Source organism: Bombina bombina, chromosome 3 (assembly GCF_027579735.1).
Source record: "Bombina bombina isolate aBomBom1 chromosome 3, aBomBom1.pri, whole genome shotgun sequence".
NCBI classification, from domain to species: Eukaryota; Metazoa; Chordata; class Amphibia; order Anura; family Bombinatoridae; genus Bombina; species Bombina bombina.
In genome coordinates, this window is record NC_069501.1 from 1,245,791,901 (window position 1) to 1,245,813,338 (window position 21,438).

General features: G+C 40.5%; 1 protein-coding gene across 6 annotated transcripts in view; it reads left to right on the forward strand.

Moving 5' to 3' along the window:
• The window catches only part of SLCO2B1 (solute carrier organic anion transporter family member 2B1), a 490,516-nt gene that overhangs the window by 316,413 nt on the left and 152,665 nt on the right, over positions 1 to 21,438 (forward strand). For all 6 annotated transcript variants that reach the window (XM_053708763.1, XM_053708761.1, XM_053708765.1 and 3 more), the window contains one exon: positions 13,113 to 13,211. In XM_053708763.1, the coding sequence (XP_053564738.1) occupies positions 13,113 to 13,211 (99 nt within the window). The remainder of the gene's footprint in view (positions 1 to 13,112; positions 13,212 to 21,438) is intronic.

The window sequence follows — 21,438 nt, forward strand, 5'->3', positions numbered from 1 at the left end:
GAGAGACTTTTTCTCAGCGGTTTATCTTATCTTTTCCATTATGTTATGTTTTGACACACTGCTTTAGACATGTTATAACCACTATTAGGATATGTGCATAATTGTTCTATTTTAGGTCTATATACAATCTAGCAACCTGATTAATGTGTGTCTTAGATATTATTAGACTTAGCAGCATACGTATGCTTTATAGATATCCTGCAGGCATTGTTACCTTAGATGTAAGGTGTTGTATATATATGGTGTTTACCTTATTTTGTGTTGGTCTGAGTCAAATGCAGAGTTTTTCACGAAATGTGACAAGGGATTATAATTAATAAATTTATTTTTGGTATGAAATAAATTCTCTGTGTGCCTTTATTTCCCTTACTTTATCAGACCATTAATATATGGTCTGATACTATATCTCCCTGTATATATTTAATTTCATTACTGATTAAGGGTGGCACCAGAATCTAGATTATCAGCAATATTTCCCATTCTCTCATACACCCCCATTTATATATGATCTTAACTACGCCGGCTAAAATCATAGTAAAAACTCAGGTAGATTCTTCTTCAAATTCTACCAGAGAAGGAATAACACACTCCGGTGCTATTATAAAATAACAAACTTTTGATTGAAGGTATAAAACTAAATATAATCACCATAGTCCTCTCACACATCCTATCTAGTCGTTGGGTGCAAGAGAATGACTGGTAATGGCAGTTAGGGGAGGAGCTATATAGCAGCTCTGCTGGGTGAATCCTCTTGCACTTCCTGTTGGGGAGGAGTTAATATTCCATAAGTAATGGATGATCCGTGGACTGGATACACTTAACAAGAGAAAGGGGTCTTATAACATTGTCATGAGTAGGTGATTCCTATAAAAATGTACCCTTTGTATAGCTTCTGACAATGGGCTCCATATATCAAGCTGCATACTCAATTTTGGAGGCCCTTCGCTGCGTAAGTAAGCCTGTAGCCGATAGTTAAGAAGCAGCGGTCATCTGCTGCTTTGGAACCTGTTTGGTAGCTCCTAGCTGACAGATTAAAATCAAGTTTGCCTGGTGTGATTGACAGCCCCTACTTGCATGTCATTGGTCTTGGATGAGCAAGGGGTGGCATTGCACAAGCAGATGCTTGTGCAATGATATATGCGGGCAGCTTTCTGCGATCCCTGGCAGACAGGTTCACGGAGGCAAACCCTGTCTGTCCGGACTTTGTTAAATGGGGCTCAATATATTTACTGTTTAAAAGAACATTTTAGAACAATAATAAAAAAACAGTGATTAGCAGGTACACACATGTCACACCTGATTGTGATTGGCTCATTGGCCCTGTTGCACATGATTGGCTCATCAACCCTGTTGCACATAATTGGCTCATCAGCCTTGTTGCCCATGATTGGCTCAGCAGCGCTGTTGCACATGATTGGCTCAGCAGCCCTGTTGCACATGATTGGCTCAGCAGCGCTGTCGCACATGATTGGCTCAGCAGCCCTGTCGCACATGATTGGCTCAGCAGCCCTGTCGCACATTATTGGCTCAGCAGCGCTGTTGCACATGATTGGCTCAGCAGCCCTGTTGCACATGATTGGCTCAGCAGCCCTGTCGCACATGATTGGCTCAGCAGCCCTGTTGCACATGATGATATAAAAAGGCTGTGCACATTTTGTCAATGGAAGTGAATTGAAAAGTGGTTTAAAAATGTTCTATCTGAATCATGAGAGTTTAATTTTGACTTGAGTGTCCCTTTGACAATGCAAATTTGAACTGTTATATTCGTGTAATACAAGCCATACAGGGTAGGGTCGCATTTGCTTCTTTGTATTATTCACTAAGCTGTAAACACTGACCTTTCATGCTATGTTCCTATTATTGAGCTAATTTTATCTTATTGTAAGCATTGTGTTCATGTATAAGCTGTCATATGCTTCTCCTTTATTGTACCACATAGCGTGAGTGCGCTAGTCTTCACCTGGAACATTCTTCCAAACGCTGCAGAAATAGTAACAAAAACAAAAACAATGGCATTTACTGAATGTAACTTGTTCAACTGCTCCGTAGTTAGTGATGATTTGTTGAAAACTATAAAATGTTGAAGAATCTATACTATAATTGCGCTTGTAATGTGCGTCGCCGTCGGCAGTTGCGCACGCATCCTCAATGGAATGTTGGCAGCGCGAGGCAGCAAACATAATGTTGACTGCGCGCAGCCAAAAGAGTTTACCTGCATGCAGCGAAGCTGCCTCCAAGTGGATTCCACAGCGAAAGCAAACAGAGCATTAAAAAAAAAAAAACACTGCCCGCACGAAGTATAAAAAAAAAAAACAACCTCCCACACGAAGTATTAACACATACACCACAAACCCACACATCGCAAAATAATAAAGTAATTAACCCCTCAATCCCTTAACCTTCAACAACCCACACCACAATAAACATAATTACCCTGTTAACCCCTAAATCGTAAAACACCCACATCGCAATAAACCTAATTACCCTATTAACCTCTAAACCGCAAAACCCCCACATTGCAATAAACATAATTAACCTATTAACCCCTAAACCACAAAACCCCCACATCGCAATAAACCTATTTACCCTATTAACCCCTAAACCGCAAAACCCCCACATCGCAATAAACCTAATCACCCTATTTACCCCTAAACTGCAAAACCCCCACATCACAATAAACCTATTTACCCTATTACCCCCTAAACCGTAAAACACCCACATCGCAATAAACCTAATTACCGTATTAACCTCTAAACCACAAAACCCCCACATTGCAATAAACATAATTAACCTATTAACCCCTAAACCACAAAACCCCCACATTGCAATAAACCTATTTACCCTATTAACCCCTAAATCGCAAAAACACCACATTCGCAATAAACCTAATTAACCTATTAACGCCTTAAACCACCAAAACCCACAACGCAAATAACTAATTAAATTACTAAGTCCCCTAACCTAACACCCCCTAACCTAACACCCCCTAAATTAACATAACATTACAGAAAGTAAAAAAACTAATTATCAAAGTTTACAAAATTAAACCTTATCCCTATGAAAATAAAAAAGCCCCCCAAAATAAAAACACCCCCTACTCTAAGAATAAACTACCAGTAGCCCTTAAAAGGGCTTTTTGCAGGGCATTGCCCCAAGATAAACAGCTTTTTTACATTCAAAATACACAAAGTTCCCCTTAACAGTAAAAACCCCCACCCACTAAACCCCCCAAAATAAAAAACCTAACACTAAAAAACCTAAACTACCCATTACTCTGAAAAGGGCATTTGTTGGGTATTTCCCTTAAAAGGGCATTTAGCTCTTTTACAAAATGCCCACCCTAATCGAAATAAAAAAAAACAAAAAAACTAAGTCTCACCCCCAGGTTGGTACTCACCGTTCCTGAAGTCCGGGGGAGAAGGTCCTGTCCCATGAGGTGGAGTCTTCTTCCAAGCGGCACCCTCTTCTTTCTTCTTCCAGGAACATCCGGCATGAAGCGGAGGGCAGAGCTGAAGACCGATGACCGTGGAGTTAAAGACTGGCGACCCTGGAACTGAAGACCGGCAATCCTGGAACTGAAGACCGGCGACCTTGGAGCCATGGAGCATGGAGGATCCTCTTTGTACAATCGCCGCCGTACACTGAATAGTGAATACAAGGTACACGATTAAAGATGGCGTCCCTTGAATTCCTATTGGCTAATTTGATTCTTCAAATTCAAATCAGCCAATAGGATGAGAGCTACTGAAATCCTATTGGCTGTTTAAATCAGCCAATAGGATTTCATTAGCTCTCATCCTATTGGCTGATTTGAATTTGAAGAATCAAATCAGCCAATAGGATTGCAAGGGACGCCATCTTTAATCGCGTACCTTGAATTCACTATTCAGTGTACGGCGGTGATCGTACAAACAGGATCCTCCACGTTCCAGGGATACCGGTCTTCAGCTCCAGGGTCGCTGGTCTTCAGTTATAGGGTCTCCAGTCTTCAGCTCCATGGTCATCGGTCCCCAGCTCCGCCCTCCACTCTGCGCAGGATTGTTCCTGGAAGAAGGAAGAAGAGGTCCCCGCTTGGAAGAAGACTTCACCGCATGGAACAGGACCTTCTCCACCGGACTTCAGGAATGGTGAGTACCAACCTGGGGGTTAGACTTAGGATTTGTTTAAGGTTTTTTTGAGGGGGTTTGTTTTATTTAGATTAGGGATGGGCAATAAAAGAGCTAAATACCCTTTTAAGGGCAATGCCCAAACAAATGCCCTTTTCAGGGCAATGGGTAGTTTATGTTTTTTTAATGTTAGATTCTTTTATTTTGGGGGGTTTGGTGGGTGGGGTGTTTACTGTTAGGGGGGACGTTTTGTATTTTTAATGTAAAAGAGCTGTTTATCTTGGGGCAATGCCCTGCAAAAAGCCCTTTTAAGGGCTACTGGCAGTTTATCCTTAGATTAGGGGGCGTTTTTATTTTGGGAGGGCTTTTTTATTTTCATAGGGATTAGGTTTAATTTTGTAAACTTTGGTTATTTCTTTTTTATTTTCTGTAATATTAGTAGTTTTTTTCTGTAATTGTAGCTTAATTTTAGCTTACTTTAAAACTTAGGTTTAATTTTTAAATTTTGGGGGTTAGACAGTTTTTTTTTTTTAGATTAGAGATGGGCAGCAAAAGAGCTGAATGCCCATACAATTTTCAGGGCAATGAATAGTTTAGTTTTTTTTGTGTTAGGTTTATTTATTTTGGGGGGTTTGGTGGATGGTGGGTTTTACTGATAGGGGGGGCTTAACATTTTTGGTTACTGCAAAAGAGCTGTTTAACTTAGGCAATGTCTAACAAAAAAGCCCTTTTAAGGGCTATTGGTAGTTTAGCATTAGATTAGGGGGTGTTTTTATTTTGGAGGGCTTTTTTATTTTCATAGGGATTAGGTTTTATTTTTTATTTTTGATCATTTGTTTTTCGGTAGTTCAATTTTTTTTTTATTTTTATTAACAATACATATACTGAGAGGGGAGAGGGGAAAGAGAGAAAATGAGAGGGGAGAGAGAACGAATGAGAGGAGAGAGAGAGAGAGAGAGCAAATGAGAGGGGAGAGAGAGAGCAAAAGAGAGGGGGGGAGAGAAAACAAAAGAGAGGGGGGAGAGATCAAAAGAGAAGGGGGGGAGAGATCAAAAGAGAAGGGGGAGAGAGAGCAAAAGAGAGGGGAGAGAGAGCAAAAGAGAGGGGGAGAGAGATCAAAAGAGAAGGGGAGAGAGAGCAAAAGAGAGGGGGAGTGAGAGCAAACGAGAGGGAGAGAGAGCTAAAGAGAGGGGGAACAGAGCTAAAGAGAGGGGAGAGAGAGCTAAAGAGAGGAGAGAGAGAGAGCTAAAGAGAGGGGAGAGAGAGAGCAAAAGAGAGGGGGAGAGAGAGCAAAAGAGAGGGGGGAGAGAGAGCAAAATGGTGCTAAAGGTAAGCTGCATCCATGTGGTTCCGTCACCACAATAGACTGCCCTTCTGAAAATGGCATGGTGGTTCCATCACCACAAATGGTTCCGTCACCACAATAGATTGCCATCTGGGCAGGCTTTTCCACTAGTTATAATTATAAAATTAATGATGTATTCATAAACTAAATTGGCTTATTTTGGTGCAAGTAAAATGTTGTCTGATGTTGGACTAGTTTACAAATGCGGCGCAAAAATATTAGTGCTATTGAGCACTAACACTGCGCAAGTTAAATCAGTAATGCTCTTACTCTTACGCTCATATTACAAGTTGAAAGTAAAAAACATTTTGCATGTGAGCTAAAGACTCAGGCTCACTGACATCTGGAGATCCAATCAAGCGGCCGCAAAAAAGTGCCGCGCCTTGATCAGGGAACTTACCAGCAAATACACTGGCATAAATAACAAAAGCCTGAAACCAGTTAGTAAATGTTTTTGGTAATTTTCTATAACGTTTTTTCCTCTCTTCCTCCTCCTTCTTGGACGCATCCTTTTTTGAGTCTTCAGGTATCTCAAAAGACTGGTCAAGGGGGAGGAGAGAAAATAATTCAATAAACTCTCTCTTGCATATCTTCTCCCTTAACTCAACCGTCAAGTGCATACCCAAAGGCCCAATAGAACACAAACAAGACCTGGCCAAAGCCGTGTCAGCAATTTTAAGCTCAGGACCCCCAGACGCTTTATTATCAACATTAGCCACTTTTGACTGAGACAAACCAACCACTTGAGATTGTGGTACCGACCCTACATCTTTTGTTCCCTCACCAGCAATCCCTAATACCTCATTTTGAGGGGCCTCCCCCCGAAACTTTAGCACCTTCTAACTTGGCTAACAAGTCCCTTAAACCCGCTACAACAGTTATTGATAAAGGTTCAGCATGCACACCAACTGTTTCAACCCCCACCTTCAGATTCACAGCCCCAGATCCCTCATTACCTGTACCAAGATCCTGAGTCGCTGCAGACTGATCCCCTTGAGATGCAGCCGTAACCTTCTCTATATTCTGGAACCCAGTCATCCTGGGTTCCGTATTAGCCATCAATTGTTGACCTCTTTCAGCCTGCAAAACAGAAACATTTGACAAACCCCCTGAAGGTGCCTAAATTCCAATGCCCCTACTAGCCGTAGACATAACCAACCTACTATCCACTAAAACACCCTTACCCCTCTTAGCAGATGAAACCTCAAACCCTTCTCCCCTTAAATCCCCATACCTCTTGCGATGTCTACCTCTACCTTGTATTCTCCCAATCCCAGACCTGTTTGGATGTTGAACAGAATTAACCGAGCTATGAAATGTATTGTTATGCCTCCGTCCCATCATCCCCTGATGACCAAAATTAAAATTGTTGGCCGTACTCACCCCTGTTTCGTCTCCCCTTGCATTAAAACGTTCCGCCCCTGGAACGCCGTCCTCCATATCAAGCCTGATATTTTCCAACCAGGATTCTTGAAGACCATAAGCTTCCCCACTTAGGCCGTCATTTCCCACCACTAAGAAACCTGGAGAATTCTCAGGCCGTGACCCAATCTCATTCCCTTCTAAAAGAAAAACATTGTTAGAGACAGGTACATTTTTAACCACATCAACATTCCTACCCCTCAAATTTCTTAACTCACCCCTTAAAACCAAATCACTCGATGCCCTGACTGACGGTCTAAACTGGCGAAGGGGGTTAACTACACTGGGAGAAGGAGGAATAAAATCCTCCTCAGAAGAATCTAAATATAAGGCTAATTCCCCGACGCCGTTATCAACCTCTGTATCATGCTGACTCTCACTGACTTCAACCCCTTCGACCCTCCCATCTAACACTCGATAAGCCTGTTCCTCAACATTGCTACTAGGCCTTAAAATCTGGGCCGTTTTTGAAAAATTATGTAACTGCTCATCAACCGCCTGAGACAGCTCAGTCGAACCTGACACCTTCAATTCCTCACCCCTCTTTTTCACTAAAACACTTTCTAACCTACCGCCACTCACTTGCTCCTTACCACCACTCGATAAACTAGGCCTCGGCGGGCCGTCACCTTTACTAACTTGCCTCTTCCCCTTAAATACCACTTTTTGGCCTAAATTGGCCGTCTTACCCTTAGGCAAAGAATCACCCTTCTATACAGGCACTTCGACTTGCTCCGGTAGGGAACTAATGCTCCCAGACAACATAGCAGAATCCGCGAAAATCGCATCAAACTGCGCCATCACAAGTAATTCCAACGACAAGCACTTTCCACATAAGTTTGATAACTAATCTGATGACAGATTCTCCCGCTCTTTCCTTAAAAGCGTAACAGCGCGTGCTAAGCCCGCCCCTTTACAGACTCCCAACCAATCACACACTAGGCCTAATTCCTCCAACGGTCAAGTCCCCTTCCCGTTACTTCGAACTCCCAGGGGCTCCCTAAGTTATACATTAGCAGATCCCTTTACATATTCTACTGCCTAGTGTCAAGCATTGTACAAAAGATGGGCTCCAGATATCAAGCAGCTCTTGGAGTCCTTGTGGTTCAGGCTTGCACGTGCAAATGAAAAGACAACACACACATTTGTTTGAGGTGATTGACAGGCCCTGCTCTTGTGCAAGATCAGGGTCAGCGCTGCACAAGGATTTCCTTGTGTAATGATAACTGCAGGCAGATCATGGGCAGGCAGGGTCCCAAGTTGATTTAATTAGGGTTTATGTCTTCTAAAAAGTCCTTAGATGCCTATTCCAAATGAAGTGACTTATCCAGTAGGCAGCATTGTGCTGCACTTTACTTGTAACACTTATTGCTTTATTACTAGTAATCACTTACATGTAGGAATATTGACAAAATAGGTTTTACTGACTTAATACGGCATTAAAGTTTTTAAATATATATATATATATATATATATATGTATATATATATATATATATATATATATATATATATATATATATATATATATATATATATAATCTTGATAAGAAAGATAAAGTTATGGAATTTTGACAAATACCATAAAAAAGTAAGGGATATCAGCACTCTTTTGTTGAGAAAAGTCATATAAGTTTATTTCAGAGAGGGATCCTACAATCAGCGCACCCCTGTCCAATCAATGAGCAGAAAACCTGCACATAATGAAAACACATTAAAACAGATGCCTAGCACACAATTGACTGGCCAGTCATATCTAGCGTTAACCCAATCAGATTTTAGTACCTCGTATAACAGATCACTTTATATAAAAAATACAATAATGTCTGCTCACAAACATGCTATCTAATAAAAACAGCAATATATAAACACATTATAACAAATATATAAATGTATCTCTATAACAATGTAGCATAAAACTAGAGACACTAAACAGATTGTAAATACTGCTGACTTTCTCAACTTCGTTAGCAGGATAGGACTGTCCCACAGATATGTAGCAAGTAATCGCTGTGAAAGTCTTTTAGAACTTCCCATGCTAGCATAGCTGAAATAGTGGATATATACACACACTTAGCACCATTGTGGAAACAAACATGTCCAGTAAAACAGATACAGCAAACAGTTATCTTCAGTATTTTTTATCCATATTGCTCTCAACTTTGAAGTTACTGGCAGGTTGATACTGTAAAGACCATGTATTTTTAGTTACCGTATCATCAGGTGAGTCGCCTGTTAAATCTCCCGGTATACATACACTGCGCTTAGTCCAGCGCTACTCCGCCTCTTCAGGGCTGTATGTCTCTCCAGGGCAGACTACACGAAGCAAAAGTGCACACATCCAGGCTGTGAGCGGTGATATCCAGTCCCTTTACCTTTCTCCTGTGAATGTTTTCGTTACACAGGCAGGGATCTTTCCAGGGCCAGCAAGCAAACAGCTCACTCTTCCTCCGCCATCTCTGGGACGCTCAGGTGTGCGCTGCTTACAATCAGGAACTGACTCACGCTTGTGAAGAGGTGTTGTCTTCCACTGCTTCTGGTGCTTGTTTCAGTGGTGCATATCGATCTGTGGGATTTCTCTTGCCAAAAGTCAATTAGTGTGGCATCACAGGGAGCTTGCCTACATACGTTTCACCCCTATATCGCTCCAAACATATCGGGGCTTCCTCAGGGCTAATTTGTTCAGGTTTAGGTGCTTCCTCTAATACCCAAAATTCCACCCCTATTCATTACATCATAGTGGTAATAGCAGACCTAGTATGTTTTTGTGATCAAAGGTACCGTAATACCTGACATATATAGGATTTGAGTATATATACAATTGTACTTTCAAATGTGTCATCAAAAAGCACAGGATATGACAGACACCATGTCAATTTTAAATTCTTAATATCCCTAGAGAAATGAAGCAAACTCCAATCTCTCATTTAAACCTCTGGGGTATCTAGTTTTCAGCATATAGATCCAATGAGTCTCTTTCTGTAATAATATTGTATTATTATCACCACCTCTATTATTCACTATACCCTTATCAATCCCCATTATTTTTAACTGTGATGCATTAGATTGATGGCACTGTGTGAAATGTCTAGCTATGGTAGTATCTCTATTGTGTGAGATGTCATCTCTGTGTTCTTGAATTCGATCTTTCAAAAACCTTTTCGTTTTTCCTACATAGAATTTGGGGCAGGAGCAGTGTATTAAATACACTACACCCACTGAGTTATAGTTAAAAAAGTATTTAACCTCATACTCCCTTTGGGGAGTGAATATTGCACATGAATATGTCTTTATCGTCTTTATCGAATACTTTATGATGTGAAACAGAAAGGAATTGTAACATTTAAAGAATTTTCTTTTCTCTATCAACAATATCCGCTACTTTCACAGCGATTACTTACTACATATCTGTGGGACAGTCCTATCCTGTTAACGAAGCTGAGAAAGTCAGCAGTATTTACAATCTGTTTAGTGTCTCTAGTTTTACGCTACATTGTTATAGAGATACATTTATATATTTGTTATAATGTGTTTATATATTGCTGTTTTTATTAGATAGCATGTTTGTGAGCAGACATTATTGTATTTTTTATATAAAGTTATCTGTTATACGAGGTACTAAAATCGGATTGGGTTAATGCTAGATATGACTGGCCAGTCAATTGTGTGCTAGGCATCTGTTTTAATGTGTTTTCATTATGTGCAGGTTTTCTGCTCATTGATGGGACAGGGGTCTCCTGATTGTAGGATCCTTCTCTGAAATAAACTTATATGACTTTTCTCAACAAAAGAGTGCTGATATACTTTACTTTTTTATGGTATTTGTCGAAATTCCATAACTATCTTTCTTATCAAGATTATATATATCTAAATTTATAAGGGTCTGCACCAATAGATGTGACTGCATCAAATTGTTTATACTATTGAAATCAGTAGTATATATACAGGGAGTGCAGAATTATTAGGCAAATTAGTATTTTGACCACATCATCCTCTTTATGCATGTTGTCTTACTCCAAGCTGTATAGGCTCGAAAGCCTACTACCAATTAAGCATATTAGGTGATGTGCATCTCTGTAATGAGAAGGGGTGTGGTCTAATGACATCAACACCCTATATCAGGTGTGCATAATTATTAGGCAACTTCCTTTCCTTTGGCAAAATGGGTCAAAAGAAGGACTTGACAGGCTCAAAAAAGTCAAAAATAGTGAGATATCTTGCAGAGGGATGCAGCACTCTTAAAATTGCAAAGCTTCTGAAGCGTGATCATCGAACAATCAAGCGTTTCATTCAAAATAGTCAACAGGGTCGCAAGAAGCGTGTGGAAAAAACCAAGGCGCAAAATAACTGCCCATGAACTGAGAAAAGTCAAGCGTGCAGCTGCCAAGATGCCACTTGCCACCAGTTTGGCCATATTTCAGAGCTGCAACATCACTGGAGTACCCAAAAGCACAAGGTGCGCAATACTCAGAGACATGGCCAAGGTAAGAAAGGCTGAAAGACGACCACCACTGAACAAGACACACAAGCTGAAACGTCAAGACTGGGCCAAGAAATATCTCAAGACTGATTTTTTCTAAGGTTTTATGGACTGATGAAATGAGAGTGAGTCTTGATGGGCCAGATGGATGGGCCCGTGGCTGGATTGGTAAAGGGCAGAGAGCTCCAGTCCGACTCAGACGCCAGCAAGGTGGAGGTGGAGTACTGGTTTGGGCTGATATCATCAAAGATGAGCTTGTGGGGCCTTTTCGGGTTGAGGATGGAGTCAAGCTCAACTCCCAGTCCTACTGTGAGTTTCTGGAAGACACCTTCTTCAAGCAGTGGTACAGGAAGAAGTCTACATCCTTCAAGAAAAACATGATTTTCATGCAGGACAATGCTCCATCACACGCGTCCAAGTACTCCACAGCGTGGCTGGCAAGAAAGGGTATAAAAGAAGAAAATCTAATGACATGGCCTCCTTGTTCACCTGATCTGAACCCCATTGAGAACCTGTGGTCCATCATCAAATGTGAGATTTACAAGGAGGGAAAACAGTACACCTCTCTGAACAGTGTCTGGGAGGCTGGGGTTGCTGCTGCACGCAATGTTGATGGTGAACAGATCAAAACACTGACAGAATCCATGGATGGCAGGCTTTTGAGTGTCCTTGCAAAGAAAGGTGGCTATATTGGTCACTGATTTGTTTTTGTTTTGTTTTTGAATGTCAGAAATGTATATTTGTGAATGTTGAGATGTTATATTGGTTTCACTGGTAAAAATAAATAATTGAAATGGGTATATATTTGTTTTTTGTTAAGTTGCCTAATAATTATGCACAGTAATAGTCACCTGCACACACAGATATCCCCCTAAAATAGCTATAACTAAAAACAAACTAAAAACTACTTCCAAAACTATTCAGCTTTGATACTAATGAGTTTTTTTGGGTTCATTGAGAACATGGTTGTTGTTCAATAATAAAATTAATCCTCAAAAATACAACTTGCCTAATATTTCTGCACTCCCTGTATTATCTCTCCCCTCCCACTAATATATTTTTTGTGTGTGTGTATATATATATATATATATATATATATACACATACACAGTATATATACTGTATATATCACAAGGACACAAAATACAAGTGATTGGTGAAAATAATGTCTTGAAAAAGGATTTAACTAAAAGCCAAAATGTTGACTTTTACAATTTTAATGTATAATAAATAAAGATACAAGTTTTTAAGTCCTAAGAGTGCCCTCATGGTAATGTAATTGGATACATTATTTGGAGAAAACACACCTGCACTATTTTGCAAGATAGTAGCGAGTGCATGGCAACAATAACTCTATACAGTATATATATTTATATATATGTATATATATATATATATATATATATATATATATATATATATAAAACTTTTGTTAGCAAAAGTGCATTGTTGTGCAATCCAAGGCATAACCCCTTAATAATAACAGGATGCTGCAACCTCTGTAGTTCTAATCATAACTACAATTTATATGGGAGTTACATTTTGAGTATATTGTGCCTTCAAAATAAAAAAATGGAAACAAAATACTTCTCTGATTACATAAAAACATGATTTCTAACACATATTACAATGGATGTTATAATATACAGTTATATTAAAAAGTATTGACTAGATTAATTTTAACTCATTAACAGCCAGTGGGTAAATGAGTGTCACTGTTTATCAGCTTGTTATATTTACACCCTGTTTGTACTTTGCAGGAATCCTCTTTGCTGTGACTTTAATGGGCCCAGGCCTGGGATTTATTCTGGGGTCAGCAATGCTGCGCTATTATGTTGACATTGACAAGATACCCTCAGGTAAGGCAGCTTTGCTGTCTGGTTACAGTTTTCTCAGATATTTGGCTGGGGCTGAGTTTTTCTTTACAAACAAATCACTTCAGCCAATAAAAATGGTTACGGCTGTTTTCCTAAAATTGAGTCCGTATGACAAGGTGTGATGCTGCTAAGCGAAGCGGAAAGTAATCTCTTGCTTTGCTTTTTAGTCGTTCTGTTTCCATCTCAGCTGGTGCAGCTGCAATTTCTGGTGTGCACTTGACCAGCACATTATTGTATTATGGCACGATAACCGGGAGATGCTGCACAGCACCTCTGAAATAACTTCATGTAAATGCTTTAATAGGCAGCTTCAATGTAATATACAAAAAAGGAGCACTACACCCCAAAAATATTTAATACTGTGGTAACTGGTGTCTATTGCAAAACAATATTAACCATGTAAAAACATAACCAAAACTCAAAGAGAGATTAAATATTTGTTGTCATATATGCTTCCTAAATTAAAGGGAAATTAAACACATTTTCTTTCTTTATTAATTCAGATAGAAAATTCAATTTTAAAAAAAAGTTTATAATTTACTTCTATTATCAATTTTGCTTTGTTCTCATAATATTCTTTGTTGAAGACATACCTAAATAGGTAGCGTGCACACATCTTTAACACTACATAACAGGAAATAGTGCTGCCATCTAGTGTTTTTGCTAATGTATAACATTGTTTTAAAAGCTGCTGCCATTTAGTTCTACAAACACGTGCACAGTTATTTTTTTTTATCTGTTTGTCCCTTTAATTACTGGAAAGCAAATTATCTGCAGATAAAGGGAGTGTGATTAACCCAAAATGTGTGTTTTACAAGCATTTAAAACTTTTAAAATGAATTACAATCATCTGAAAAATGTACCTAATGATTATCAACAGAAAAAAAACAGAATTTATGCTTACCTAATAAATTACTTTCTCCAACGGTGTGTCCGGTCCACGGCGTCATCCTTACTTGTGGGATATTCTCTTCCCCAACAGGAAATGGCAAAGAGTCCCAGCAAAGCTGGTCACATGATCCCTCCTAGGCTCCGCCCACCCCAGTCATTCGACCGACGGACAGGAGGAAATATATATAGGAGAAACCATATGATACCGTGGTGACTGTAGTTAGAGAAAATAATTCATCAGACCTGATTAAAAAAACCAGGGCGGGCCGTGGACCGGACACACCGTTGGAGAAAGTAATTTATCAGGTAAGCATAAATTCTGTTTTCTCCAACATTGGTGTGTCCGGTCCACGGCGTCATCCTTACTTGTGGGAACCAATACCAAAGCTTTAGGACACGGATGAAGGGAGGGAGCAAATCAGGTCACCTAAACGGAAGGAACCACAGCTTGCAAAACCTTTCTCCCAAAAATAGCCTCCGAAGAAGCAAAAGTATCAAATTTGTAAAATTTGGCAAAAGTGTGCAGTGAAGACCAAGTCGCTGCCTTACATATCTGGTCAACAGAAGCCTCGTTCTTGAAGGCCCATGTGGAAGCCACAGCCCTAGTGGAGTGAGCTGTGATTCTTTCAGGAGGCTGCCGTCTGGCAGTCTCATAAGCCAATCGGATGATGCTTTTAAGCCAAAAGGAAAGAGAGGTAGAAGTCGCTTTTTGACCTCTCCTTTTACCAGAATAAACAACAAACAAGGAAGATGTTTGTCTGAAATCTTTAGTAGCCTCTAAATAGAACTTTAGAGCACGGACAACGTCCAAATTGTGTAACAAACGTTCCTTCTTTGAAACTGGATTCGGACACAAAGAAGGTACAACTATCTCCTGGTTAATATTTTTGTTAGAAACAACTTTAGGAAGAAAACCAGGCTTAGTACGCAAAACCACCTTATCTGCATGGAACACCAGATAAGGAGGAGAACACTGCAGAGCAGATAACTCTGAAACTCTTCTAGCAGAAGAAATTGCAACCAAAAACAAAACTTTCCAAGATAGTAACTTAATATCTATGGAATGTAAGGGTTCAAACGGAACCCCTTGAAGAACTGAAAGAACTAGATTTAGACTCCAGGGAGGAGTCAAAGGTCTGTAAACAGGCTTGATCCTAACCAGAGCCTGAACAAATGCTTGAACATCTGGCACAGCTGCCAGTCTTTTGTGTAGTAAGACAGATAAAGCAGAGATCTGTCCCTTTAGGGAACTTGCAGATAATCCTTTCTCCAAACCTTCTTGAAGAAAGGAGAGAATCTTAGGAATTTTTATCTTATTCCATGGGAATCCTTTGGATTCACACCAACAGATATATTTTTTCCATATTTTATGGTAAATTTTTCTAGTTACAGGTTTTCTGGCCTGAACCAGAGTATCTATCACCGAATCTGAAAACCCACGCTTTGATAGAATCAAGCGTTCAATCTCCAAGCCGTCAGTTGGAGGGAGACCAGATTTGGGTGTTCGAATGGACCTTGAACAAGAAGGTCCTGTCTCAAAGGTAGCTTCCATGGTGGAGCTGATGACATATTCACCAGGTCTGCATACCAAGTCCTGCGTGGCCACGCAGGAGCTATCAAGATCACCGAGGCCCTCTCCTGATTGATCCTGGCTACCAGCCTGGGAATGAGAGGAAACGGTGGGAATATGTAAGCTAGGTTGAAAGTCCAAGGTGCTACTAGTGCATCTACTAGAGTCGCCTTGGGATCCCTGGATCTGGACCCGTAGCAAGGAACCTTGAAGTTCTGACGAGACGCCATCAGATCCATGTCTGGAATGCCCCATAATTGAGTTATTTGGGCAAAGATTTCCGGATGGAGTTCCCACTCCCCCGGATGAAATGTCTGACGACTCAGAAAATCCGCTTCCCAATTTTCCACTCCTGGGATGTGGATCGCAGACAAGTGGCAGGAGTGATCCTCCGCCCATTGAATTATTTTGGTCACTTCTTTCATCGCTAGGGAACTCTTTGTTCCCCCTTGATGATTGATATAAGCTACAGTCGTCATGTTGTCTGATTGGAACCTTATGAATTTGGCCTTTGCTAGTTGAGGCCAAGCTCTGAGAGCATTGAATATCGCTCTCAGTTCCAGAATGTTTATCGGGAGAAGAGACTCTTCCCGAGACCATAGACCCTGAGCTTTCAGGGATTCCCAGACCGCACCCCAGCCCACTAGACTGGCGTCGGTCGTGACAATGACCCACTCTGGCCTGCGGAAGCTCATTCCCTGGGACAGATGGTCCAGGGTCAGCCACCAACGGAGTGAATCTCTGGTCTTTTGATCTACTTGAATCATTGGAGACAAGTCTGTATAATCCCCATTCCACTGTTTGAGCATGCACAGTTGTAATGGTCTTAGATGAATTCGTGCAAAAGGAACTATGTCCATTGTTGCAACCATCAATCCTATTACTTCCATGCACTGCGCTATGGAAGGACGAGGAACAGAATGAAGCACTTGACAAGAGCTTAGAAGTTTTGATTTTCTGACCTCTGTCAGAAAAATCCTCATTTCTAAGGAATCTATTATTGTTCCCAAGAAGGGAACTCTTGTTGACGGGGACAGAGAACTCTTTTCTTTGTTCACTTTCCATCCGTGAGGTGTGAGAAAGGCTAGAACGATGTCCGTATGAGCCTTTGCCTTTGACAGGGACGACGCTTGTATTAGAATGTCGTCCAAGTAAGGTACTACTGCAATGCCCCTTGGTCTTAAAACCGCTAGAAGGGACCCTAGCACCTTTGTGAAAATCCTTGGAGCAGTGGCTAATCCGAATGGAAGAACCACAAACTGGTAATGTTTGTCCAGAAAAGCGAACCTTAGGAACTGATGATGTTCCTTGTGGATAGGGATATGTAGGTACGCATCCTTTAGATCCACGGAAGTCATAAATTGACTTTCCTGGATGGTGGGTAGAATCGTTCGAATAGTTTCCATTTTGAACGATGGTACCCTGAGAAATTTGTTTAGGATCTTCAAATCCAAAATTGGTCTGAACGTTCCCTCTTTTTTGGGAACTACGAACAGATTGGAATAAAATCCCATTCCTTGTTCCTTTATTGGAACTGGGTGTATCACTCCCATCTTTAACAGGTCTTCTACACAATGTAAGAATGCCTGTCTCTTTATTTGGTTTGAGGATAAGTGAGACTTGTGGAACCTTCCCCTTGGGGGTAGTTCCTTGAATTCCAGGAGATAACCTTGAGAAACTATTTCTAGCGCCCAAGGATCCTGAACATCTCTTGCCCAAGCCTGAGCAAAGAGAGAGAGTCTGCCCCCCACCAGATCCGGTCCCGGATCGGGGGCTACTCCTTCATGCTGTCTTGTTAGCAGTGGCAGGCTTCTTGGCCTGCTTACCTTTGTTCCAGCCTTGCATTGGTTTCCAGGCTGGTTTGGGTTGTGAGGCATTACCCTCTTGCTTAGAGGATGCAGAATTAGAGGCTGGTCCATTTCTGCGAAAGGGACGAAAATTAGGCTTATTTTTAGCCTTAAAAGACCTATCCTGTGGAAGGGCGTGGCCCTTTCCCCCAGTGATGTCTGAAATAATCTCTTTCAAATCAGGTCCAAATAAAGTTTTACCTTTGAAAGGGATGTTAAGTAATTTTGTCTTGGATGACACATCCGCTGACCAAGACTTTAGCCAAAGCGCTCTGCGCGCCACAATAGCAAACCCTGAATTTTTCGCCGCTAATTTTGCTAATTGCAAAGCGGCATCTAAAATAAAAGAGTTAGCCAATTTAAGTGCGTGAACTCTGTCCATAACCTCCTCATATGGAGTTTCTCTACTGAGCGACTTTTCTAGTTCCTCGAACCAGAACCACGCTGCCGTAGTGACAGGAACAATGCATGAAATTGGTTGTAGAAGGTAGCCTTGCTGTACAAAAATCTTTTTAAGCAAACCTTCCAATTTTTTATCCATAGGATCTTTGAAAGCACAACTATCTTCGATAGGAATAGTAGTGCGTTTGTTTAGAGTAGAAACTGCCCCCTCGACCTTGGGGACTGTCTGCCATAAGTCCTTTCTGGGGTCGACCATAGGAAATAATTTCTTAAATATAGGGGGAGGAACAAAAGGAATGCCGGGCTTTTCCCACTCTTTATTTACTATGTCCACCACCCGCTTGGGTATAGGAAAAGCGTCGGGGGACACCGGAACCTCTAGGAACCTGTCCATCTTGCATAATTTCTCTGGAATGACCAAATTGTCACAATCATCCAGAATAGATAACACCTCCTTAAGCAGTGCGCGGAGATGTTCTAATTTAAATTTAAATGTCACAACATCAGGTTCAGCTTGATGAGAAATTTTTCCTGAATCTGAAATTTCTCCCTCAGACAAAACCTCCCTCATGGCCCCTTCAGATTGGTGTGAGGGTATGACAGAACAATTATCATCAGCGTCCTCTTGCTCTTCAGTGTTTAAAACAGAGCAATCACGCTTTCTCTGATAAGTAGGCATTTTGGATAAAAGATTTGCTATGGAGTTATCCATTACAGCCGTTAATTGTTGCATGGTAATAAGTATTGGCGCACTAGATGTACTAGGGGCCTCCTGCATGGGCAAAACTGGTGTAGACACAGTAGGAGATGATGTAGTATCATGTTTACTCCCCTCATTTGAGGAATCATCTTGGGCAATATCATTATTTGTGGCAGTACTGTCCTTACTTTGTTTGGACGCTATGGCACAATTATCACATAAATTTAAATGGGGAGACACATTGGCTTTCATACATATAGAACATAGCTTATCTGAAGGTATAGACATGTTAAACAGGCTTAAACTTGTCAACAATGCACAAAAAACGTTTTAAAATAAAACCGTTACTGTCACTTTAAATTTCAAACAGAAAACACTTTATTACTGAATATGTGAAAAAGTATGAAGGAATTGTTCAAAAATTACCAAATTTTCACCACAGTGTCTTAAAGCCTTAAAAGTATTGCACACCAAATTTCAGCTTTAACCCTTAAAATAACAGAACCGGAGCCGTTTTTCAATTTAACCCCTATACAGTCCCAGATACAGTCTTTGCTAAGACCCAACCAAGCCCTGAGGGGAATACGATACCAAATGACGCCTTCTAAAAGCTTTTTCAGAGATTCTTAGATCCACACACATGCATCTGCATGCCCTGTTCTCAAAAAACAACTGCGCATTAATGGCGCGAAAATGAGGCTCAGTCTATGACTAGAAAGGCCCCCTAACTGAAAAAGGTGTCCAATACAGTGCCTGCCGTTTTATAAACGTTCCCCAAGATTATAAATGTCAATTGTTAGCCTAAATTTGAATAATATGCACAAATAAAGCAATCGATTTAGCCCATAAAAATGTCTACCAGTTTTTTAGCCCATAATAAGCCCTATATTCTGTTTGTTTTTGAATAAGAAAATGGCTTACCGGTCCCCATGAGGGGAAATGACAGCCTTCCAGCATTACACAGTCTTGTTAGAAATATGGCTAGTCATACCTTAAGCAGAAAAGTCTGCTAACTGTTTCCCCCAACTGAAGTTACTTCATCTCAACAGTCCTATGTGGAAACAGCAACCGATTTTAGTTACTGTCTGCTAAAATCATCTTCCTCTTACAAACAGAAATCTTCATCCTTTTCTGTTTCAGAGTAAATAGTACATACCAGCACTATTTTAAAATAACAAACACTTGATAGAAGAATAAAAACTACATTTAAACACCAAAAAACTCTTAACCATCTCCGTGGAGATGTTGCCTGTGCAACGGCAAAGAGAATGACTGGGGTGGGCGGAGCCTAGGAGGGATCATGTGACCAGCTTTGCTGGGACTCTTTGCCATTTCCTGTTGGGGAAGAGAATATCCCACAAGTAAGGATGACGCCGTGGACCGGACACACCAATGTTGGAGAAACGGTGATTACAAAGGGGTACAAAACCCAGAAATGTAATTTTGTGATTCAGATAGAACATGCTAATGTAATCTGCAGACTAAAGCCCATATTAGCTCCTCAAAATAATGTGGAGGGTGCAGTTTGGCTGCTGAAAAACAATTGCAGCAAACATGATGTTAATTTGCTTTACATTTTTTAGACCTGAATGATATGTTATTCTATAGTAACACGACAGACATGTCTTGCTTACAAGGTGTTGACTGTCCCTTTAACTCCCAGAGAATGCTCTAAAGCATTGCAACTCTCGTTGGCAGCCAAAGTGCACAATAACATTGACACAATATACAGAGATTAAAGGGACAGTAAACACCTATTTTAATTTAAATAAAAAGAGAGAAGCGCTCAACTAGGGAACGATTAATAGCATAGATATGTGCATGATCGAAAAATTTGTTTCGGATCGATTCGGAGTTTTTCGAATTTCGGATCGATTCGAATTCGGAAAACATCGAATGAATTCGTTTCGGATTCGTTTTGGATTAAAAAATATTCAGCTGGATTCGGTTCGATTCGGTTCGGAAATTTGGAATTTCGGTATGTGTGCTGTGTATTAGACTAGTATTATGTACTTTATATTAGGTGTAACCGTTAGCAGAGGGATATAACCTAATATACTGTACAATACTAGTGTAATCCATGGCCATCCGAATGTACCGAATAAATCCGAACTAATTTGGATTTATTCGGTAAATTCGGCAGTATTTTAATTCGGAAATTCGGATCGATCCGAATCTCCGAATTTGCTGAATTTTCAGAATTTCCGAATTGATCCGAAATGAATTGCACATGTCTAAGCATAATAGCTTGTTCTATGGCTAGTTACCACCCAAGAAGCAGCCTCTTTTTGCTCAACATGTGCCTTTCACAGAGAACTTTCCTGTAGCATATCAGTCTGATCCTGACTTAAAGTGAATGTAAATTTTGATGCTTAAGTGCTCGTTTTTTAAAAATTTGATTAAAAACAGGGGCACTTTAATTGATCACAATTTACATTTCACTCCTGTTGCGAAAAAATACTTACCTTTTAAACTTAACAGCTGCTCCAGCTTCCTCCGGTCATCGCAAGCCATTTCTGATGTCAGAAATGATGGATGGGTCATCCTCCAATCATGGCTTCCCCCCCCCCCCCCCCGGGGGAATCAGTGTCCGATTCAATGCCGTGATTGGAGGAAGCCGGGTTCCTCATTTTAGACCCAGGAAGAGGCTTTGCGAAGGGTGGAGGAAGCTGGAGCTGCTGTCAAGAGTAAAAGGTAAGTTTTTATTCACAGCAGAAGTGAAATGTAAATTTTTATGAATTAAAGTGACCCTGTTTTTAATCAAATTTTAAAAACTGGGCACTTTAGCATCAAAATTTA